Genomic DNA, 23,528 nt, shown 5'->3' on the forward strand with positions numbered 1-23,528 from the left:
AACATTGAGGACATTATGCCAAGTGAAATAAGCCAGTCACAAAAGAGAAATACTGTATGATTCCACTTCTCTAAGGTATCTAGGGTAATCAGATTCATAGAGACAGAAAGTAGAATGGTGGTTGTCAGGGGCTAGGTGAGGGGGAGGAGGAGAGTTGTTTAATGGCTATAGAGTCTCAATTTTGCAAAACGAAAAGTTCTGGAGATCTGTTTCACAACAATTTGAATATACTTAACACTACTGAACTGTACACTTAAAAATGGTTAAGTTGGTAAACTTTATGTTATGCATTTTTTACCACAATTTAAAAAATTGACTCAAGAAGAAACAGAAAACCTGAACGGTCCCATAATTGTTAAAGAAATTGGATCAGTAGTTTAAAATGTATACATAGAGGGGCAGGACGCTGCAAAAAACAAGGAAGGCCTAGATAGTTTTACAGATGATTTCTATTAAACCTTCAAGAAACTGATAACCCCTCTGTTAGATAAATTATTCCAGGGAACAGAAAAAGAGGAAATGCTCTCTCAATGTGTTTTATGATGTCTCAGTAACAAAACACAACAAGGATAATACAAGGCTTAAAAAACAAAAAGCCAATCCAGAACTGCGTATGAAAAAAATACACCACGACAAAGCTGAGTTTAGCCCAGAAAATGCAAGGGGTGGTTTAACATTATAAAATCAATTAATGTAATTTACCACATTAACACGAGAGGAGGAAAATTCTGTCATTGAAAGCGGGCACAAAGAGATTAGAAAACCTTCCCTAGGCTAGAGGGAGAGAGCAAAAACTTGGAGATAAGCTTTGCTAGCTGCAGCTGTGCATACTCAGCATAATCAACTGTTGTTTAAAACTAACCAGGTCTTTCCGTCCCTCCTTATTATATGAGTGAGCTGTATTTCCCAGGAAGTCAAGGTTCCAGTTAATCAAGATTCAGCCTCACAAGGCCAAACGCAGGCTGAAGATGAAAACCAAGGAGAAGGGCCAGCCCCATGGTGTAGTGGTTAAGTGCGCACGTTCCCCTTCAGTGGCCCGGGGTTCACAGGTTTGGATCCCAGCTGCGCAGCAACGCACCACTCACCAAGCCATGCAGTGGCGGTGTCCCATATAAAGTAGAAGAAGATGGGCACGGATGTTAGCTCAGGGCCAATCTTCCTCAGCAAAAAGAGGAGGTTTGGCATCGGATGTTAGCTCAGGGCTGATCTTCTCCACAAAAAAAAAGAAAACTAACCAGAAAAGTCCAGACAGTCAAGGGAAAGAAATTCAGTCTTCAAGGCCAAATGCAGGCTGGTGGGAAGGTGCCAACCAGCAAGGCCGCGTGCTACCCATCCCCTACCTAAAACCCCAGCACATGCTCCCCCTCCCCCACGTAAACCCCAGCACACCCTCCCCCTCCCCCACCTAAAACCCCAGCACAGGGCCAGCCCCGTGGCTTAGCGGTTAAGTGCGTGCACTCCACTACTGGCAACCTGGGTTCGGATCCCGGGCGCGCACCGACACACCGCTTCTCCGGCCATGCTGAGGCCACGTCTCACATACAGCAACTAGAAGGATGTGCAACTATGACATATAACTATCTACTGGGGCTTTGGGGAAAAAAAGGAGGAGGATTGACAATAGATGTTAGCTCAGAGCTGGTCTTCCTCAGCAAAAAGAGGAGGATTAGCATGGATGTTAGCTCAGGGCTGATCTCCCTCACAAAAAAAATAAATAAAATAAATAAAATAAAATAAAACCCCAGCACACCCCCCCCACCTAAAACCTCAGCACATGCTCGCCCTCCCCTACCTAAAACCCCAGCACATGCTCTCCCTCCTCTACCTAAACTCCAGCACACGCTCCCCCTCCCCTACCTAAACCCCAGCACACGCTCCCCCTCCCCTACCTAAAACCCCAGCACACGCTCCCCCTCCCCTACCTAAAACCCCAGCACACGCTCCCCCTCCCCTACCTAAACCCCAGCACACACTCCCCCTCCCCCAACTAAAACCCCAGCACACGCTCCCCCTCCCCCACCTAAAACTCCAGCACACGCTCTCCCTCCTCTACCTAAAACCCCAGCACACGTTCCCCCTCCCCTACCAAAAACCCCAGCACTCGCTCCCCCTCCTCTACCTAAAACCCCTGATAAAAACCCCTGCCTTTTTCCCATTGAGGAGGTGGATCTGAGACCTAACTCCCATCTCCTTATCTGGCTGCATTTTGATGATAGTAAACCTCTTTCCTTGCCACAAGCCTGGTGTTTCAGTTTTTTTCTTTATTGGCCCTACTATGCAGTGGGTAAAGAAACCTGTGTTTGGATTCGGTAACATCATCATCTCAATGCATTCAGAAAAAGCATTTGATAAAATTCAACATATAGCAAACTAGAACTTGAAGGGAACTTCCTTAACCTCATAAAGGTGTCCACACAACAACGATGAAACATTGAGAACATTCCCTGTCCAGGGAAGTAAAGCGAGAAAAGGAAACTGTAGTTAAAAGGACTGGAAAAGAAAAAACAAAACAGTCATTACTGGCAGATGACGTGATTGTGTAAGTAGAAAACCAAAAAGAAGCCACAAAAGGAATCCCAAAAGAATTATTAGATTTAATACAAGAGTTTACAAGGTTGCTTGATACAAAATCAATACACAAAAGTCAATTGTGTTTCTATATACCAGCAGCACAATCTGAAAGTAAATTAAAAAGAAGATGGCATTTATAATGGCATAAAAAAGCAAGTCCCTAGTAATAAATCTAACAAATGATGTGCAAATCCGTTAGGAAAAGTGTATTGAGGGGCCGGCCCCATGGCTTGGCGGTTGGGTGCGCGAGCTCCGCTGCTGGCGGCCCGGGTTCAGATCCCGGGCGTGCACCGACGCACCGCTTCTCCAGCCATGCTGAAGCTGCGTTCCACATGCAGCGACTGGAAGGATGTGCAGCTATGACATACGGCTATCTACTTGGGCTTTGGGGGAAAAATAAATAAATGAAATTTTTAAAAAAAAGTGTATTGAAAGGCTCTTAATAAATAGAGATATGCTATGCTCATAGATGGGGAAACTTAATATCTTAGAGATGGCTAGTCTCCAAAGTGAATCAAAACTCAACAAAATCCCCATTTATCCCTTCAAAAAAAAATCCCAATAGAGTTTTTCCTGGAACTTGACAAGCTGTTTCTCAAACTTCAAAGGAAAACTAAAGCGTCTAGACTAGGTGAGCAAGTTTTGAAAGATGAGGAGGAGGAGGAACAACAAATGGAGGGGGAGAGCAAGGAGGAGGAAAAGGAGAAAGAGAAAGAAGAAAAAGAAGTGACTCCCAAGTATCTTTAGAGCTTCAGTAAGTAAAACAGGGGTAGACAAATAAACAAAAGGGACAGAAGAGAGAGCCACACCCACACAGGCATGGGACATGGCTTATGACCAAGGGCTGACCACATAACAGTGGAGAAGGATGGGCTTAGATGATAGACACCTGTGTGGAAAAAGATAAAACGTGATCCCTACCTCACACCACATACAAACAAACCCATTGTAGATGGATTAAAGACCAGCATATGAAAACCTGTAAAGATATTCAGAAAAGAGACACAGGAGAAAATCTCTATGAGCTTGGGTAGGGGAGAATTTCTTTTTTATTTTATTATTATTTTTTTAATTTTATTTATTTATTTTTTCCCCCAAAGCCCCAGTAGATAGTTGTATGTCATAGCTGCACATCCTTCTAGGTGCTGTATGTGGGACGCGGCCTCAGCATGGCCGGAGAAGCGGTGCATCGGTGTGCGCCTGGGATCGAACCCCAGGCCGCCAGCAGCGGAGGGAGCGCACTTAACCGCTAAGCCATGGGGCTGGCCCGAGAATTTCTTAAACAAGATAAAAATGACAAACCATAAAAGAGAAGATTGATAAATGTGATTATATTCAAATTAAGACACGTTCATCAAACGATATCATAAGCAAACTGAGAAGACATGTAACATGCAGAGAGAAGACATAACAGACCAAGGACTGGTATCTAGAATAATAAAGAATCTCTCAAAATAGTAAGGAAAAGACAACTACATAGGAAAATTGGCAAATATATGATCAGGCATTTTACAGAAGAGGAAACATAAAGAAGCTCAATATTACTAGTAGTCAGAGAATGCCAATTAAAAGCCTGGCAAGGCATCCATTGTACACACCCAATGTATTGACAGAAAGTACTAAGTACTAAGTAAAAGTACTAAGTACAAGTGTTGGCAAAGATGGAGAAATAGAAATAAATGTCTATACAGTGGCAGTGGGAGTGTCATGTGGGACACCAGCTTGGAAAGCGATTCTTCCACGCCTGGGGAACGCGGAGCATACATGCCCTATGACCTGGCGAGTCCCCTTCCAGCGTCTAGAGAACCTGGCACTCATCAAGGAAACAGCATCAGGATGCTCAACACAGCACTGCTGGTTGCTCAGACCAGTAGAGGCTGCCTGCCCACCCCTCACAGGAACACCAATAAATGGAATCACACAGCTGACCGAATGGACGATCCGTGTGGATCAGAACGGAGACAGCTCCAAAGGACAGTGGTGACGGGAAGGAGCCATTTGCAAAAGGAAACCTGCAGCACAACTCCCTTTCTATACAATGTTAAAGCTCACAAGACCAGCAAAGGTCCTTCGTGGTTGCCAGCAACTTCAGACTAGGGGCTGCTTGTCATCTGCTCAGGAGGGGTGGAAGGGACCCATGCAGGCCAGATACATACATATTTACTAAAAATTATGTTGCCTGGTGACAGATTTATTTTCTTCTGTGGAAAGGTAGGACGAATGTTTCCAATGCTGGGATTGAAGATGTCTGTCTTTCCTAAGGCCACCAAGGACACATGTGTGTGCTTTAGGGGTGGGGGTGGGGGGAAGGACAGGCTGTGGGGAGAGGCCCAGCTGGCTATGGGCGGGCTGAGGGACAGTCCTTCCAGTCCTATTGTTCAGAGACCCTCCCTCCATCAAGTCCCCTCTAGTGACCCACCCCCCCAACCCCCGTGCTCCAGTCACCACGAGCCAAGCTTCTCCTGCCAAGACACCGACAGCTCCATCAGCCATTCCCTCCTGCATTGTGGGTCCCTCAGTCCTCCTGTCCTTCCCCCCACTGCCTGCCCCATAGAGAGTGATGCCCCAGCAGAAATGACCCAGGAGTCTCCTGGATTTTCCTGCCTTTGTCGCCTGCATCCCAGCAAACACCAAGTCTCCAGGATTCTGCCTCCCAAGAGCCTGTCTGGAATACATCCACCTCGCTCCATGCCCACAGCCACCCCCGGTCCAGGCTTCCCCACCTTCTCCACCCCAGGGCTACCAGCTTGTGCCTGTCAAAATGCAAAGCTGTCTACAAGGCCATGGCCAGGTAAGTCCAAGTTCTCCCTGATTTGCTGCCCTCTGCACCCTCACGGCCCATCTTGACCAAGCTTGTGCTCCAGGCAGGGGGAAACCCGCCCCCGTGGACACGCCACCTGCAGGACTGGATGAGATAACATGCACAGAACACTTAGACCAACCCGGGATGGCAGGAGGACGCCAGCAGTAGTAGCACTGTGTGGTTCAAGGTCAGCCTCCCTGGTGCCCTGAGCACCCCTAGACTTGACTCTCTCTCCTTGGTGCCCCAGAGTGCCTTCCACAGATGGGCTGTCCTGGCAGTGGGGCCTCATCTGTTGGCAAGTAGGTCTGCCCCTAAGACCCAGGTAACTCTTGGGGCAGGTGGTGGTGGGCTTTGTCTCTGAACAGCGCCAGCTCCAGGCTCAAGCCTGGCACCCAGTAGGCACTTCGTGGAAGGCTATAGAAAGCCCACCTGCCCACCAGATGGGAGGGCACTGCCCACCCACACCTGCTCCAGCCAGGTGCCCACCGAGGCCAGCAGGGGGCAGCAGCGCCCTGCCTAGTGCCGTAGGGCGAAGGGGCGGGCGGGGAGGGGCTGCGCTGCCCGGCTGGGCTCGCCAGGATGAGTCGCGCTGGGCACGATTGCATTGTGGGGAGGGAGGCTGGGGCTCCGCTGGAACGCACTCCTGGCACCACCAGCTGCTCCTCGGCTGCTGCCGGCGGCCTGCCCAGGTAGGCAGGAGCTAGGGCTGGTGAGGGCATGGGGTACAGGGGCCGCTGGGTGGGGGGCGCCGCCTCGGGGTGTGCTGGGGTCGGGAGAAGCCAGAGGTCCTCAGGGCCGACTATCCTGGATCGAGCCAAGTCCCTCAGGCACCAGCCCCAGCCATATGACGACACCTCCTGATGCCTGGAGGCATGGTGCCCCCGCCATCGGGTAGCCCTGGAGCTGGGAGTTAGGACCTGGGGCTTCTGCCCCCAAATGGGAAGCTGGTGCTGGCCAGGGGCAGGGCACAGGGTAGGGAGGCTGCCCGCCTGGCTCCCTGCCCCCACAGCCACTCAACCGGCCCAGCCAGGTGGCAGTGAGCCCCGCTGCTGCCACCTCACCCTGGAGCCTGCTTCTGCCCCGCACCACACCGTGGAGAAGGCTGGAACCCCAACCCAAGTGCACCTGCCCCTGCCCTGCCAGGGGCCCCAGAGCCCCAGCTCTGCTGACTTGGTGTGCAGATGGTGACCTATGAGGGTGGCAGGGGAGCCAGCTGCCAGCCACCACACTCTTCCCCACCCCCTACCCCACCCCATGCATGGAGGGGGGTCTAGGCTCATCCTGCGATGGTGTTTCCCTGAGTGGGGGTCAGTGACAGCCAGCAAACAGTTGCCATGCCTGAAGCTAAGGGCTGGGTTCCCGGGGACCATGCCTCCCACCTTCTCCTGTGCATTTTCTTTGCCTCAGCCCCCTCCAGCAGCATCCTCCACTGGCACTGCCCACTACCACCCTGCTGTACCTGGCATGAGTTTGCCAGTCCCCCAGGGTGGGGCTAGATGGGACAGTCCCATCGCTTCCTCTCTGGCCAGTCTTATTACAGGCCAAAGGGGTGGGGGGAGTGGGGGGAGAAGGTCTCCCCTGCCCCCAGCCTGGACAAAGGCAGGCATTGAGGGCCAGGACTGGCACTTCAGCCCAGCACCAGGGCTCCCAGGGCTGAGGCTGCCATTGTAGGGGCTCAGCATCCTGATCCTCCCATGGGGGCGCCGGGGCCTACCCTGTGCCCTTCACAGGGACCGGGGGGGGACACGGGGAGGAGCATGCTGGCTGGCATGGCACTGGCTGTGTGGGTCTTATTTTTCTGGCTGGAGGAAACTCTGTTCCTTTGTCCTCAGATCCCAGGGGGTGTCTCTCTGGGGGTGGGGAGTGGCAGGGAGCCCCCTGGCCAGAACAGCCCGGGTGGGGGTAAGAGCACCAGATAGTGGGCCCCTGGCCTGGGCCTCTGGACAAAGGGGACATTGTTGGGGTGGAGGCAGGGCTGCCTTGGCCCGGCCACTACTGACAAAGCTGCCAGCTGTCGTGGAGCCCAGCCGCCGAGGCCAGCGTGAATGGGGCTGCGCCTCGACTGTCTCCCTCCCACTCAGGACAATGCCCCCCACAGCTGACTTGGGCCCGTCCCCACTGCCCTGGGGCAGCTGAACTGAGAAGAGGCGCCTCCCTCGGTGCCACACCGCCTGGGAGAGAGCCCTCTGCTGCTCCCCTCCGTGGTGGTAAGTGCCTGGGTCCTTCATCCCAAGATGTCCCTGGAGGAGCAGGGCAGGTGAAACAGCACCGGGGAGCCTGGGCATGGGGCTCCAAGGTGCTGTGGCTCCCGGCTGCGGCCCCTCACCCCCACGCCCCAGACACTGCTGCTGATATCCCGGGTCTAGAGGAAATGCCCCTGTCCCCGGGCTGGGCCCAACCTTCCTGTCTGTGTTCCTGAGATAAGGGGCTTGGGGGCCTTCCTCAGAGCTCTGCCCCTGCCTGCATACCGCCAGGGCCCAGGCTTACAGCTCTGCTGGCAGGCTCCAGCATGCTGAGGGACCATGGGCCTGTTCCTGCCTGGTGTGTGCCCACCAGCCCAGCTGTGCAGGACCCTAGCTCAACTTAGGACCTGGCTTCTGTCCCCTTGTCTGTGGCTCTGCGCCCAGGGTCAGAAGGAGGGAGCAGTGAGGGACTGCCAAGGACCAGGGGCTCTGCCTGGTGTGGCGTCTCTTTCTTTGTGTGTCTCTCTTGCCTGGTCACCTAGGCAGCCAGCTGGACCCTGAGGCTGTTGGGCAGGGGCTGCTGCTAATGGCTCCCAGCTGGGCAGCAGGGTGGAGGGACACAGCAGTAGCCCCACTCAGAGCCTCCTCTGGAGGCTTGGGGCCCCCACCCTTCCCCTCAGGGCTCAGCCTCAGGCCCCCACCAGGCCCATGAGAGCTACCTCCAGTCTGGGCTCCGAATGGCTCTGAATGGGTGAGGACGGGTGCCCATGCCTTGCTCCTGGCTAAGACTTTCTTTCAAGTCAGTCAAGCTCTCTTTCTGGCTGTCTTCTTCTCAGTCCCCTCTCTTTTCTCTCTCACCCCCCTCCACATCAACACTTCCCATGGGGCAGGGCCCTCCTGCCACCCCTGCACCCTGTGTTGTCTCTTGGTGCCCCTCAGCCTTCCCCAGTCCCCACTCTGGCTGGCTCCCAGCTCTCCCCCGACCCTTGCTCTGACCAGGGTATCCCCCCCCACCCCACTCACTCTGGGGTCCTCCCAGCCCTCTGTGGCCTGACCATCTTTTCCTCTGCCCTGGCTCAGGCCGCCCACTCCTTGCCATCTTTGAGGCAGGCCAAGGCAGTGTCCATCTATGTCTCCGCCTACAGTTCTCTGGCTGCCTCAGTTTCTCCCTGGCTCTCTCTCTTCTCTCCAGCACACCCTCTCCCTGCTGGTGAGGGTACCTCTTTGCAGCTGGCCCTGGCTGCCCAGGGTGAGTTTTCTCTCCCTGGGGTGTCTCCCTGCCCTTGCTGTTCCTTGTGCTGCGGGTGTCCCCCTTTGTTGCACGGGGGCCTCCCTCCTCCTGCTTCCATGCCATCTCTCTTGTCTGAGTGGTGGGCACAGGACCCCTCCCCGCCCAGATATGGCTTCCACCGACTTTCCTTCTCTCACATCCTGGTCCATGTCCATGTCCTCGCCGATTTCCCTGGGCTCCTGCCCCCCTCCCCTTTGTCTGTAGGCTCCCCACCCCTCCCTTCTCCCCATCACCTCATCACCACCTCTGCAGCCTTGCCTCGCCCTCATCCTGCCCTCCTCTCAGTGTCTCTCTCTCTCCCTCCCTCCCTGCTCTTTTTGTCCCTCTCTTTGCTCCTCTCCACCCTCTGTCTCTCTCTGTCCTTGCTTTTTGCCTCTCTGTCCTTCTCTCCCTCCCTTTCTATGTCTGTCTCTCTTCTCGATGCTTCTCTCTCTCTGGCGCTCTCTCTCCACCCCCTCTGTTCTGCCCTGACTCTGCCCGGCAGGTGTGGGGTGGCCAGTGCTCCGGCCCACCAAGCCTCCTGCAGCTCTGCTCTCCCCCAGGCCCCTGCCATGGATCCCTGGCCGCCCTTCGACCCCCACCTCCTGCTCGTGCTGCTGCTGTGCCCGCCGCCGCCCCCGACTCAGGCCCATCGCTTCTCAGCGCCCAACACCACCCTCAACCGCTTGGCGCTGGCGCCGGGGCGGGGCACGCTCTACGTCGGCGCCGTGAACCGCCTCTTCCAGCTCAGCCCTGCGCTGCAGCTCGAGGCAGTGGCGGTTACCGGCCCTGTCTTCGACAGTCCCGACTGCGTGCCTTTCCGAGACCCGGCTGAGTGCCCGCAGGCCCGGCTCACCGACAACGCCAACCAGCTGCTGCTAGTGAGCAGCCGGGCCCAGGAGCTGGTGGCCTGCGGGCAGGTGCGGCAGGGTGTATGCGAGAAGCGGCGCCTGGAGGACGTGGCCGAGGTGCTATACCAGGCTGAGGACCCTGGCGATGGGCAGTTTGTGGCTGCCAATGCCCTGGGAGTGGCCACGGTGGGCCTGGTGGTGCCCACACCAGGCCGCGACCTCCTGCTGGTGGCCAGAGGCCTGGCGGGCAAGCTGTCGGGAGGGGTGCCGCCCCTGAGCGTGCGACAGCTGGCCGGGCCGCAGCCCTTCTCTAGCGAGGGTCTGGGCCGCCTCGTGGTGGGCGACCTCTCCGACTACAACAACAGCTATGTGGGGGCCTTCGCCGACGCCCGCTCCGCCTACTTCGTCTTCCGCCGCCGCGGGGCCCGGAAGCAGGCTGAGTACCGCTCCTATGTGGCCCGCGTCTGTCTGGGGGACGCAAACCTGTACTCCTATGTGGAGGTGCCCCTCACCTGCCGGGGCCAGGGCCTCGTCCATGCTGCCTTCCTCACCCCGGGCACCTTGCTAGGGGCATTTGCCGCGGGCCCGAGTAGAGCACAGGCGGCCCTGTGCGCCTTTCCCCTGGCCGAGCTGGACAGGACCATGGAGCAGGCCCGGCGCCTGTGCTACACAGCAGGCGGCAGGGGCCCCAGCGGCGTGGAGGAAGCCACTGTGGAGTACGGTGTCACGTCCCGCTGCGTCACCCTGCCCCCTGTGAGTGGCTGGGCCCTAGACCCCAGACCTGCCCTCTCAGCCCTCGCGCACCACCTTCTGGTGGTTGCTCCGGCCTCCTCTCACTGCCTCCTCCTGCCTGGCCTGCCTCTCTGACCCTGCCCCTCCATGGACCCGTGGCATCTCTCAGCGCAGGGCAGGGGCTGCAGCATGTAGTCCCCGGGTGTGGGCGGCTAGACACTCTCAGGTGACAGTCGCCCGTGACCTCTCAGAGGACGTCAAGGAGGGGCCAGCTTGGTCTCCAAGCCTCCTAGCTGCTCTTGGCCTGTTTGTTTTAGGCTTTCTCTCTCTCTGCTTGTCCTGTCACAGGGATCAGGGCCTCATCGCTCTGCCCCCGGTCCCCCAGGGCTCCCTGGCCCTGCCCTCCAGCCTGCCTTGCTCTCTTCTCACTGGCTACCTGGCTGTCCTCCTCTGACTGTTGCTCTGGGCCCGGGGAAGGTATCTCCTGCCTTTTCCGGGAACTGATTCTCCAATCTCTGCCCGTCCAGGACTCCCCCGAGTCGTACCCCTGTGGCGATGAGCACACCCCCAGTCCCATCGCTGGCCTCCAGCCCCTGGAGGCCGAGCCCCTGCTGCAGCTCGGGCAGCCCATCAGCGCCATCACAGCCCTCCACGCAGATGGGCACACAATAGCCTTCCTGGGGGACACCCAGGGCCGGCTGCATAAGGTGAGGGCCTGACAAAGGAGGGGCCACCCTAGCGCCGGTCCCCCGGCTCCGAAGCCACTACGCTGCCGGGCTGGCTCAGCCTCACTGGCCTGACTGCATGTGTCCCGGCCCTGCAGTGGCTCAGGGAAGCCCCAGGTGCCTTCTGCGTCTCAGCCTGTGTCCTGCTGGCAGGTCAGAAGGCCATGCCACACATTGATGGCTGGCTGGGTACCACTTCCTGCTCTGGCTCCCAGATGCGTGGCTTAGGATGACTGCCCAGGAGCCTCCTGGGCAGCCCCAACTTCTCCAGCCGATAGTGGGAACCCACAGTCAAGGTGGGGGAGGGGCGGGCAGTACCTGGTCCTCAAAGCCAGCCTGGCCCCAGAAGTCTCTCTGAGGTAAACTCCAGCCTCCACACTTCCTGCCTCCTCTATGGAATGGGATGTTCTGGGAGCCCCAGCCAAGAAAAGAGCATGTGCCCTGCATGGTCAGCCTGTGGCCATCTTGAGAGCCCAGCCCTGTCCTTGTGGTCCCCCCAGGTCTTTCTCAACGGCTCCCAAGGCCAAGTGTACCACTCCCAGCAGGTGGGGCCTCCAGGCTCAGCCATCAGCCCGGACCTGCTGGTGGACAGCAGTGGCAGCCACCTCTACATCCTGACTGCCCAGCAGGTGAGGGCTGTCCCTGGGGGCTGGGCACACGGAGCACAAGTCCCGGCATCCTCCACTTCTCTCCCCTGCTCCCTGTCCAGGTGGACCGGGTATCTGTGGCAGACTGCCCCCAGTCCTCTGACTGCACCAGCTGCCTCCAGGCCCGGGACCCACTGTGTGGCTGGTGTATCCTCCAGGGCAGGTGAGCGCGGGACCCGGAAGCAGCTCTAGGCATGCCAGGGGGCCAACTCGGCTCCCTGAGGTGGAGACGCGAGGCCATTGCTGAGTCCTCCAATCCTGCCCCAGCCCACTGAACCAGGAATCTGGTTGGCACCCCTTTCCCAACACTTCTCATTGCCTCAGCCCCACCCAGGTGTCCCCAGCCTGCTCCAGCTCCCCTCCAGGCAAGGCTCCATGCGGCAGCCCCAGGAATCCTTTATGGCAACCCTAAGTCAGATCTGCAGCAGCGGCCCCACCCTCCCTCACAGTCAAGACCAAAGCCCGTGCACTGGCGGCGCAGCCCTCTGTGCTTGGCCGCTTCCTGCTCACTGCACTCCAGCTGAGCCATTCTCCCAACCCCCTTGCTGCCAGTCACCCCGGGGAGCCTGAGACCCACGTAGTGACCTGATGGGCCCCCGCCCCGCAGGTGTACCCGCAAGGGTCAATGTGGGCGGGCAGCCCAGCCAAACCAGTGGCTGTGGAGCTATGAGAAGGATAGCCGCTGCCTGCACGTCCAGAGCCTTCTGCCGGCCCACCACCCCCGCCAGGAGCAGGGCCAGGTGAGGCGCCTGCCACTGCCCACCTGGGGGGGTTCCTCCATTCTCCCACCCCACTCTGCCCTGGCTCCATTTCCCTTGGCAAGGTGGACCCCCCGAGAAGCCCCTGCCTGCTCTGTTTTCCTCACACGTGTCTCAGGTCACCTTGTCTGTCCCTCGGCTGCCCACCCTGACCATGGATGAATACTTTCATTGTGCCTTTGGGGACTATGATAGCTTGGCTCACGTGGAAGGGCCCCACGTGGCCTGTGTCACCCCTCCCCAAGACCAGCTGCCGCTTAACCCTCCAGGCACAGGTGAGGGACCCCTGGGGCGGGGGGGCCAGGGCAGGAGCTAGAGGGGCAGGAGCCACATGACCTTCCCTGTCACCACCATCCCCTCCCAGACCACATCACCTTGCCCCTGGCCCTGATGTTTGAGGATGTGGCCGTGGCTGCCACCAACTTCTCCTTCTATGACTGCAGTGCTGTCCAGGCCTTGGAGGTGGCTGCCCCGTGAGTGCAGGGCCTGGCTGCTGGGGAGGGGTGGTGACCCCAGACGGTGCCCAGCCTGAGCAGTCCCCTGCTCCTCTAGGTGCCGTGCTTGTGTGAGCAGCCTCTGGCGGTGCCACTGGTGCCCCCAGAGCAGCCACTGTGTGCACGGGGAGCACTGCCCGGAGGGCGAGAGGACCATCTACAGTGCCCAGGAGGTGGGTGGACTCCCTCCACTGCTTGACCTCCCACTGGTCATCCAGCACATTCACTGCTACTGCAGACCTGTCCCACCCTATGCCCTGCCAAGGCCCCTCGACCCTCGACTTCTGAAGGGCTAAGGGGTCTCCTTTCCCCAGGTGGACGTCCAGGAGCGTGGCCCAGGGGCTTGTCCGCAAGTCGAAGGCCTGGCAGGTCCTGTCCTGGTGCCTGTGGGCTGGGAGAGCCGTTTGGCCCTGCGTGTGTGGAACCTTCAACATTTCAGAGTGAGCAGTCTGGTGGGCAGGGGACAGGGACAGCGGAGGGGTAGCTGATGGTGTCCAGGGTCCTGACAGTACCCACCCCCAGGGCCTCCCTGCCTCCTACCACTGCTGGCTGGAGCTACCGGGAGAACTACGGAAGCTGCCGGCCTCCCTGGAAGAGATGGCTGGGGACACGAGCCTCATCTACTGCCAGGCCCAGCAGGTGGGCCACCTCTGCCCCCCCACCCCTCCCCCATGGCTCTACAGCCTCACCTGCCACTGGATGCCTTCTGCAGCCCTTGGATGCCCCCCGCCTCCCCCCTCACCTCTCAGCTTGTCCCAGGCCCTCAGAGGCTCGCCCTCCTCAACCTGTTGTCACTCACGAGGCCTCTGTGCAGGCCCTCGGTGTGCAGTCTGGTGGGAGATGTGGGCACTGAACAATGACACCCATCCAGGGAGGAGTGGCCTGATCCCACCCTCCACCCACAGTTTCATCCCTCCATGGCCCAGCGGGAGCTTCCAGTGCCCATCTATGTCACCTGGGGCAAAGGCCAGCGGCTGGACAACACCCGCCCTCTTCATGGTGAGCCCGGGGGTGGGAGGGCAGGCAAGGAGGGGCACGCGGCAGAGGGGAAGTACCTCAGTGTGCTGTCTGACCTTCCCTAGTGACCCTGTATGACTGTGCCGTGGGCCACCCTGACTGCAGCCACTGCCAGGCGGCCAACAGGAGCCTGGGCTGCTTGTGGTGCAGCCACGGCCAGCCCACCTGTCGCTATGGGCCACTGTGCCCACCCGGGGCTGTGGAGCTGCTGTGCCCCACGCCCAGCATTGACACGGTGAGCCCCCAGCCCCCACCCAGGCCTCTGCCCCCCCACCCCTACCCTATGGCCCAGCCTCCCCCCTCCTCCTCCCACCCCCTACCCCCTGCCCTGCCCCCCACTGTCCTAGCCTCACCCTAGCAGCTCTGTCCCACCTCAGGCTGGTCGGCTGGCCGGGCACCCCCCATTGCAGAGTGGGTGTGGGTCTGGGGGATCCCATCACCATCCTTCCCTGCCACAGATCGAGCCCCTGACCGGCCCCCCCGAGGGCGGCTTGGCCCTCACCATCCTGGGCTCCAACCTGGGTCGGGACTTTGCCGACGTGCGGGACGCGGTGAGCGTGGCCGGCCAGCCCTGCAGCCCTGACCCCTCTCTCTACCGCACCTCTGCCCGGTGAGGCATCTCGGAGGCCAGGGGTGGAGGGACACCCTCCCAGGGAGGCCCTCAGAGACCGGCCACCCAGAGAGAAGGGAGGCTGGCAGCCAAGAAATGTGGGCCCGGGTCAGATGCGTCAAAGGAAGATGAGCCAGGGGAGGGGAGAGGAGGGGAGCTGGCAGTGGGAGGGGTGGAGGGGGCGGGCTCCAGGCAGTGGCTGGCAGGTGGCCCATGGCTGGACACCGGGGAAGGGCCCGGCTCACGGCCCCAAAGCAGCTACTGAGCCTCTGCTCCCAGGATTGTGTGTGTGACGTCTCCTGCCCCCAACGGCACTGTGGGGCCAATCCAAGTGGCCATTAAGAGTCGGCCACCAGGCATCTCAACCCAGCACTTCACCTACCAGGTCAGTGCCCACCCTGGGGTGGTCTCCACGAAGGGGTTAGTACAAGGGAGGAGCAGGAGGGCACAAACACCTAGATGAGGTGGTAGGAAGTGTTGCCACATGTCCAGGAGGAAAGCCACGTAATCCGTGATCATTCAGGCCCCCCAGAGGAGGGCGGGCAGGGCAGCAGCGGGCCAGGGGGGAGGCAGGCAGCAGAAGCAGCAGCAGTGATGGGCTGGCTGGGTGGGGATGCAGAGCTGTCGGAGTTTGCTGCAGGCCTGGCTGCTGCAGGCATGGAGATGGCGGAGACGCACTAGCCTGAGCCCTCGGCCCCTGCTGAGGTCATTTTTGGGGCCAGGAGACCGAGGGCGGGAGCATTTGGGGCAGGGGCGGGTTAGCATCAGGAGTTCTGCTTGGCACATGCAGCACCCCAAGGAGACAATTGGATCTCGGGGTTGAGAGCTTGGGGGGCCTGGGAGGTACAAGCCGTGGCACAGGAGGAGGCCATCCCGAGGGGCAGAGACACAGTGAGGAGAGAAGACCCCCACACTGGTGGGGCAGGGCAGTTGGAAGGAGAACTGAGGGGCTGCAGAAGCCAGGCACAGGGCTTCTGGAAGGAGGGCGTGGTCAGCTGTGGCCCAGGAGGCAGAGCTGAGAAGTGGGCCTGCATCTTGCAGCCCAAGGGCCTTGGGCACTGGAGCCAAGGTGAGGAAGCACCAGGCCGGGCTGCCATGCCTGCCCCAGCCTGCCCTGTCCTACAGGACCCCGTCCTGCTGAGCCTGAGTCCCCAGTGGGGCCCCCAGGCAGGGGGCACCCAGCTCACCATCCATGGGCAGCACCTCCAGACAGGAGGCAACATCAGCGCCTTTGTGGGTGGCCAGCCCTGTCCTATGTGAGTATCTCTCTCCTTCTAGTTCCAGCCCGATTGCTGTTGGCTGGGGGTGCTCCCTGCAGGCCTCAGTGTCCCGTGTGTAGTGGGGGCAGCAGACTCGGGGCTCCCTAAGGCCTCCATCAAAGTCCAAGAGAAATGGCCGCTGTACCCACCCTGATAGTCTCTGCCCTTGTCGAGGGAAGCAAAACGGGCTACTTGTGGGGTGGCTGGACTGAGGCTAGAGCCCAAGATGCCAGACCCCTCCCCACTCTGCAGCCAGGAGCCGGTTTGTCCTGAGGCCATTGTGTGCCACACCATGCCCCAGGCCAGCCCAGGAGAAGCTGTGGTACGCGTGGTCTTCGGCCATGCCCAGCGCACGCTGCTCACCAGCCCCTTCCGCTACACTGCCGACCCCCAGCTCTTGGTGGCAGAGCCCAGTGTCAGCTTCCGGGGGTGAGGAGCCCGTGCACCCTGCTGGGGAGGTGGAGCTGGACTGGACTGCCTGCCACCCCCCAACTCTGCTGACTACTCTCCTGGCACAGGGGCGGGCGGCTAATTCGAGTCAGGGGCACGGGCCTGAACGTGGTGCGGAGGCCCCTGCTGTCTGTGTGGCTGGAGGCAGTGGTGGAGGTGCAGGCTGCGGGGGCCCAGCCCCGGGACCTGATGCCAAGGAGGAGCTGCGGGGCCCCTGCTGCAGCCCCCCATGCTTGTATCCAGCTTGAAGGGGGCTTGCTGCAGGTGAGTCCCCCACCAGCAGGCAGCAGATCTGCCCTTGGGCCATGCCCAGTAAGGGAGGATGGGGCGGAACGCTGTGCCCCTGGGAGCGAGCAGGGGAGCCCCAGCTCACCCTCCTCGTCCTGGCCCCGGCTGCCTTGCAGTGTTCCACTGTCTGCTCTGTCAACTCGTCCAGCCTCCTTCTGTGCTGGAGCCCCGCTGTGCCAGATGGGGCGCGCCCCCAGAGGGTCTTCTTCGCCCTGGATAATGTGCATGTGGACTTCGCCAGTGCCAACGGGGGCCAGGACTTCCTATACCAGCCCAACCCCCGCCTGGCCCCCCTCAGCCGTGAGGGGCCCACCCGCCCTTACCGCCTCAAGCCAGGCAATGTCCTGGACGTGGAGGTGAGGGCCTCAGCCAGCTGGCTCTGTGTGGGGGCTGTGGGCACAGGCTGGGCGGCCTGGCTCAGGGCCCTGGTCTGTCTCCCAGGGTGAAGGACTCAACCTGGGGATCAGCAAAGAGGAGGTGCGCGTGCACATCGGCGATGGCGAGTGCCTGGTGAAGACGCTCACGCTCACCCACCTGTACTGTGAGCCGCCCCCACAGGCCCCACAGCCCACCAATGGCTCCAGCACCCTACCACAGTTTGTGGTGAGGCTGGGCCCCGGGTGCACGGGTGGGTGGTCGGGCAGAGCACTGAGGGCCCGCACTCAGGAGCCCCACCCCCCCAGGTGCAGATGGGCAACGTGCGGCTGGCCCTGGGCCCCGTCCAATACGAGGCCGAGCCCGTGCTGTCTGCCTTCCCCATTGAGGCTCAGGTGGGCCTGGGCGTGGGGGCTGCCGTGCTGACCGCCGCCGTGCTACTCCTCACCCTCATGTACAGGTGAGGGGCCCTCCCCACCATGCACACATCTGTGAAAACTTCCCTCTCCACTTTTGGAAAGGGCGCCCCATGGCAGGCCTCAGGGCAGGCGGCCATCCCAGCTTGGTGGCCTTGGCCCAGGCAGGCCTGGACCTGTGGCTAACACCTGGTCCCTGGGCTGCAGGCACAAGAGCAAGCAGGCCCTGCGGGACTACCAGAAGGTTCTGGTGCAGCTAGAGAACCTGGAGATAGGCGTGGGTGACCAGTGCCGCAAAGAGTTCACAGGTGGGGACCGGGTGGTGGGGAGCGGGGCAGAGGGCCCACCCGGGCCTGAGCCCACACTTCAGTGGCTCCTGGCCTACAGACCTGATGACTGAGATGACCGACCTCAGCAGCGACCTGGAGGCCACCGGGATCCCCTTCCTGGACTACCACACATATGCCGAGCGCGTCTTCTTCCCTGGACATGGCGGCTGCCCACTGCAGCCTGTGCTCGAGGGGCCCGGGGAAGAGAGCCGCCGTGCCCCCATGCGCCATGGCCTCACTCAGTTCTCCAATCTGCTCAACAGCAAGCTGTTCCTCCTCACAGTGAGGGCCACATGGGTGGGCAGGGTGCCTCAGGGGGCAAGGAGCTAGGGCTGGGCACAGGCTGGGCCAGGTGGCAGGTGTGGGCACAAAGGTGGGAGGACTTGCGGGGCATGGGGCTTCCCAGAGTAAGCGCCAGCCCCCCCCCCCGCCCCCGCCTAGCTCATCCACACTCTGGAGGAGCAGCCCAGCTTCTCCCAGCGAGACCGCTGCCATGTGGCTTCACTGCTGTCCCTGGTGCTGCACAGTAAGCTTGAGTACCTGACCGACATCATGAGGACACTGCTCGGCGACCTGGCCGCCCATTATGTGCACAAGAACCCGAAGCTCATGCTGCGCAGGTTGGCCTCAGCCTGACCACGGTCCTGGCAGCAGGGGTGGTGGCTCCCACTGAGCTGACCCCCCAACCCCCTGTCCTGAGGTGGGCGAGGCCAGGAACCCCCAGGAGGCAGGCTAGGACAGAAGCCACCAGTCAGGAAGCAGACAGGCATCCTCACCAGGGACCTGGGCACAGAGGGCTGACAGGCGGCAAAGCTCTGCCATCCCCCCGCTGCCCACTCAGCCCAGGGACAGGGTGGCCCTGCAACACCACATCTCTGACATGGGGCCTGCTCACTACAGGACGGAGACCATGGTGGAGAAGCTGCTCACCAACTGGCTGTCCATCTGTCTCTACGCCTTCCTGAGGGTGAGGAACGCCCTGGACGGCACCTGCTCCCCTCGCTCTTTTGGGGGCTGTGAGGCTGGGGCGTCACAGACCTGTGCCCAAATTCCCCCAGGGGCCTCAGGGCATGAGGGCACGGTGAGGGGGCTGGATGTGAGGCAGAGGCCGGCTGCCATTGTCCGCCCCCGCTCTGTGCAGCCGGCCGCCCCTCCCTGAACCCTCTGCACCCCCTGAGCCTCGCACAGCATGCCGGTCTCCTGGTTGACGCTGGCCCATCCTGATGGTTGCAGGAGGTGGCTGGTGAGCCGCTGTACATGCTCCTCCGGGCTATCCAGTACCAGGTGGACAAGGGGCCTGTGGACGCCGTGACGGGCAAGGCGAAACGGACCCTGAACAACAGCCGCCTGCTGCGGGAGGACGTGGAGTTCCGGCCCCTGACGCTAATGGTGCTGGTGGGCCCCGGGGCTGGCGGGGCCTCCGGGAGCAGCGCGGCACAGCGCGTGCCCGCCCGGGTCCTCGACACGGACACCATCACCCAGGTCAAGGAGAAGGTGTTGGACCAAGTCTACAAGGGCACCCCATTCTCCCAGAGGCCCTCAGTGCATGCCCTAGATCTTGGTAAGAGAGCCCGTCCCCTCCTCCCTGCCTGGGCCTGTTCCCACGTCTCCATGCTCAGCTCTGCCTTGCTCCAAATGGCGGACTTGGGGAACAGGCTCTGGGCTGATTGGCTTCCCTGGGTCCCTCCAGAGTGGCGCTCGGGCCTGGCTGGTCACCTAACCCTGTCAGACGAGGACCTGACCTCGGTGACCCAGAACCACTGGAAGAGACTCAACACTCTGCAGCACTACAAGGTGCCGGGTGGGCATGGGCCGGGGGGCGGGCCCCCGCCTCTGGATCAGCCAGGGGAGGAGCCCAGCCTCTCCTCCCCTCCCCGCCAGGTCCCGGATGGAGCCACAGTGGGGCTCATCCCCCAGGTGCACAATGGAGGTGCCATCTCCCAGAGCTTGGCCCAGAGCTGCCCCTCACGGGAGAGTGAGTCCTGCAGCCCAGACGCACTCATCTGTCCCCAGGACCTTGAGGCGAGCCGGCAGGAGTCCTGGGGATGCCATCTGCCTTGCCTGGTTCTCCCCACCACCTTGCCAGCGGGCAAGCCAAAGCTCCAGGCTGAGCCAAGGGCCTGGGGTGGATGAGGGCAGCGGTGTGTCCTGGTCAGGGAGCTCCAAGGTAGTGGGGTGTTGGGCTGAGCAAGTCCCTGGGCTGCCACCCTCCTCTCCACATCTCCCCTGCCCTACTTTCTCGGCTCCCCCCACCCTGCTCCACCCCACCAGGTGAGTGGGCTGGGCATCCTCAGCCAGTGGCGTGGGGTTGGGGGCAGAGGCATAGGACTGAGGTGGGCTTCTGTGCCCTCAGACATCCCCATGCCAGAGGACAGTGAGGAGGGTGGGGTCCGCCTCTGGCACCTGGTGAAAGCCACCGAGGAGCCAGAAGGGGCCAAGGTGCGGCGCAGCAGCCTGCGGGAGCGGGAACGGGAGCGGGCACGGGCCAAAGCCATTCCGGAGATCTACCTCACCCGATTGCTGTCCATGAAGGTCAGTGTGGTGGGGGAGCCAGGTGGCGGGGAAGGCTCACCAAGGGGGCCCCAACTGAGCTGCGGAGAGGGCATGGCCCTGAGAGGCAGAGGGGCGGCCCCACCCGCTGACAGAGCCTGGGGCTGGCCACCACCTCGAGGGCCCCACATCCTGCTCGTCACCCAGCCCCCTCCCCTGCCTTCCAGGGCACACTACAGAAGTTTGTGGATGACACATTCCAGGCCATCCTCAGCGTGAACCGGCCCGTGCCCATCGCTGTCAAGTACCTGTTTGACTTCCTGGATGAGCTGGCAGAGAAGCACGGCATTGAGGACCCGGAGACCTTGCACATCTGGAAGACTAATAGGTGCCTCGGCTGCTGCCCCTGCCCCCAAGCAGATGGGACATGGAGTCCCAGAGGGACAAGGACATTACCAGAGCGGGGGTGGCAGGCCCAGGACAGGAACCCAGGCTTTGCGGCACCCACCCTGGATTTCTGGCTGCCCCCAGCATGGGCTCACAGTACAGCTCCCCAGGGAATGGGGATCCTGGGCTGGGGCCCAGGCTGATGATGTGAGGCCCCATGCCCATGGACGGCCTGTGTCCCCAGCCTGTTGTTGCGGTTCTGGGTGAACACCCTGAAGAACCCACGGCTCATATTTGACGTGCGGGTGTCGGACAATGTGGATGCTATCCTCGCCGTCATCGCCCAGACCTTCATCGACTCTTGCACTGTCTCAGAGCATAAAGTGGGCCGGGTGAGAGCGGAGCTGGCTGGCGGCAGCCAGGGGGTTCAACAGGAAAGGGTGATGGGGAAACCATGGGGGCTCGATGCAGAGCAGGGTGGGGCTGGGGGATGGTGCCTAGTGGGAGCCAGGAGGTCAGGGGGATGGGGCCCTAGTGGCGCTGTCAGGGTGACAGGGCCGGAGCTCCACTCCCTCCCCGCTGACGCCCCACCCCCCCGACCCGGAGCAGGATTCCCCGGTGAACAAACTGCTCTACGCCCGGGAGATCCCCCGCTACAAGCAGATGGTAGAGAGGTAGGTGTTGGGGCATCACGGCTGGGGGTGGGGGCTGCCCGCGCTAACTGTGTCCCCTTCTCCAGATACTACTATGACATTCGCCAGAGCTCTGCGGCGAGCTACCAGGAGATGAACTCGGCACTGGCTGAGCTCTCTGGGGTGAGGCATGGTCCAAGGGGTACAATCCTCCACATTTAGGGGGCAGAGTGGAGAAGGGAGACCTGGGGCTTGAGGCCCAGGCTGGGGCCTCATCCCCCCATGTGCTGCCCCCAGAACTATGCCTCTGCTCCCCACTGCCTGGAAGCTCTACAAGAGCTCTACAAGCACATCCACAGGTATTACGACCAGGTGAGGCCCAGGGCACTCCAGGGGGGAGGGGCAGGCCCCCAGAGCCCAGAGGGAGGCCCCAGGAACCTCCCTGGGGGCAGGGCGGAAGGGGCTTGGCTTCCATCCGTATTCCTCAGGGAGGCCCAGGGCAGCCCCTACAGGATCCCCAGGCCAATGCTGAGACGGAAGCAGAGCTGGGGGGCCCTGGGCCAGTGAGCAGAGGGCTAAGGCCTCAAGCAGGGTGCCCTCCTCTGCCCTGGCAGATCATCAGCGCCCTGGAGGAGGACCCTGTGGGCCAGAAGATGCAGCTGGCCTGCCGCCTACAGCAGATCGCCGCCCTGGTGGAGAACAAGGTGACTGACCTGTGAGCTTGGGCCACAGCAGGTGCCAGAGGCCGCCAGCTTGGAGAGCAGCAAGCAGGACCCACCACCGCAGTGCCTTACGACCCCTGGATCAAGCCAGCACCAAGAAGGGGCCAGCAGGGGGGGCAAGGGGCACAGCCAGGTGCTGTGCCTGCCCGGGGGCTCCCTGCTGCCTCTTCCCTGCGCCTACGCACCCTTCCTTCCCCCACCTGGGCTTCTTTCTAATTTATAGCCATCCTTACCCCTTCCCCCCTCCCTCACTGTATTTATTTGCTTGCTAGAGAATCACATCTGGAAATAAAATAGAAATCTGTCTTTTTAGAAAAAGCCCCTGCCTTCCCCGGCGAGTCTACTAGGTGCTCCCTGCACGGCCTTCCCCTCGGCCCCATGGCTGTGGCTTCTGCTGCCTGAGGAAAAATGGGGTCATCAGGCACCCCCAGGCCTTGCTCTCCTCCCTCCACTTGCCTCCCCTGCCCCTGTCCTCCCGCCCCCATCTATGCCCACTCCACCCTACCAGTTCTTTCCTGGCACAGGGACACAGGGCTAAGTGTCTCCCACCTTAGGCTAACTACAGTCATCTCCACGCCCCCTCCTTTTCATTCTGACTCCCCAACAGCCCCCAGCCGGCCTCCCAACTCCACTCTTGCCCCCTCTATTCCCTCCTGGCAGCAGTCAAAGTGATCTTTCTAAAGAGCAAAAGTGCCCAGCAGCCTCTGCTGGAACCCACTAGAGCCCACAGGTGCCCCTTGGCCACCCGAGGCCTCCCTCCTTTCTCCCACAGGGGTCTCCAGCCCATCCTGCTGCCGCTTACCCACCCACCCCCTTTCTCGAGACCCGATTCTTCCTGGTCTCTCGTATGCAGCCCCAAGGTCACAGGCTCCAGAGGGCTTTCCCTGACCTGGATGTCCCTCTGTCACAGCTCGGTCGAGATGTGGGCTTGTTTGCTCTCCACTAGAGGAGGACCCCTGAGGGCACATGTTGGTGAAAACAGTGAGCAAGTCAGGGATCGCAGGCCTGGAGCAGAGAGGGAGCTGGGAGGGAGAGCACACAGACTCACCGTGGGAGTCCTGGATGGGCAGGTTCCCAGGCTTCCACTCAGGCCCGGCACCTGTGGTGGGAGGAATGCGTTGCCTTCAGCTCAGGCCTCTGACCCTCACCCAGCCAGGGCCCCCAGTGACACCACATTCAGGGAGAGGAGGGAACTGGGCTCCCATCTGTCTTAGGGGTCAAAGAGCCACAGGCAAAGTGGGAACCTGACTGAGAGTGGGCAGGGAACGGGGTACCCATAGGAATGGGAGGAATCACCTCAGGGAAGGCTCCCACAAAGGCCAAGCAGGAAGCCAGAGAATGTTCCAAAAGTGTCACTTGGTGCCCTATGGCACGTGGGGGGTGGGGTGGGGCTCTGCCTGAGTACCAGGTTGCCATGTCCACCATGTCCTTGCATGGCTGTCCCCCTCGGCAGGCTCTGGAGTGCGGGGACTCAGCATGGGGACCAGGTCACTGCCACATCTGCACTCAGTGGGCCCCT

General features: G+C 60.7%; 1 protein-coding gene across 1 annotated transcript; it reads left to right on the plus strand.

The window, feature by feature from the left end:
- The first annotated feature begins 5,998 nt into the window (after positions 1 to 5,998).
- PLXNB3 (plexin B3) lies at positions 5,999 to 22,381 on the plus strand. Its single transcript, XM_058534963.1, has 36 exons — positions 5,999 to 6,063; positions 7,456 to 7,581; positions 9,391 to 10,431; positions 10,938 to 11,117; positions 11,636 to 11,764; positions 11,845 to 11,945; positions 12,390 to 12,522; positions 12,659 to 12,815; positions 12,905 to 13,013; positions 13,093 to 13,207; positions 13,349 to 13,474; positions 13,557 to 13,673; positions 13,940 to 14,033; positions 14,117 to 14,286; positions 14,510 to 14,661; positions 14,941 to 15,046; positions 15,787 to 15,917; positions 16,173 to 16,349; positions 16,439 to 16,634; positions 16,775 to 17,014; positions 17,100 to 17,261; positions 17,342 to 17,493; positions 17,657 to 17,757; positions 17,837 to 18,060; positions 18,220 to 18,398; positions 18,679 to 18,745; positions 19,012 to 19,339; positions 19,469 to 19,572; positions 19,660 to 19,753; positions 20,132 to 20,310; positions 20,496 to 20,656; positions 20,900 to 21,047; positions 21,265 to 21,329; positions 21,395 to 21,470; positions 21,585 to 21,659; positions 21,902 to 22,381. The coding sequence occupies exons 3-36, from the start codon at positions 9,400 to 9,402 to the stop codon at positions 22,004 to 22,006; spliced, it is 5,685 nt and encodes a 1,894-aa protein (XP_058390946.1). The 5' UTR covers positions 5,999 to 6,063; positions 7,456 to 7,581; positions 9,391 to 9,399; the 3' UTR covers positions 22,007 to 22,381.
- Positions 22,382 to 23,528: the final 1,147 nt, after the last annotated feature.

The sequence above is a fragment of the Diceros bicornis genome, chromosome X (genome assembly GCF_020826845.1).
Source record: "Diceros bicornis minor isolate mBicDic1 chromosome X, mDicBic1.mat.cur, whole genome shotgun sequence".
Classification (NCBI taxonomy): domain Eukaryota; kingdom Metazoa; phylum Chordata; class Mammalia; order Perissodactyla; family Rhinocerotidae; genus Diceros; species Diceros bicornis.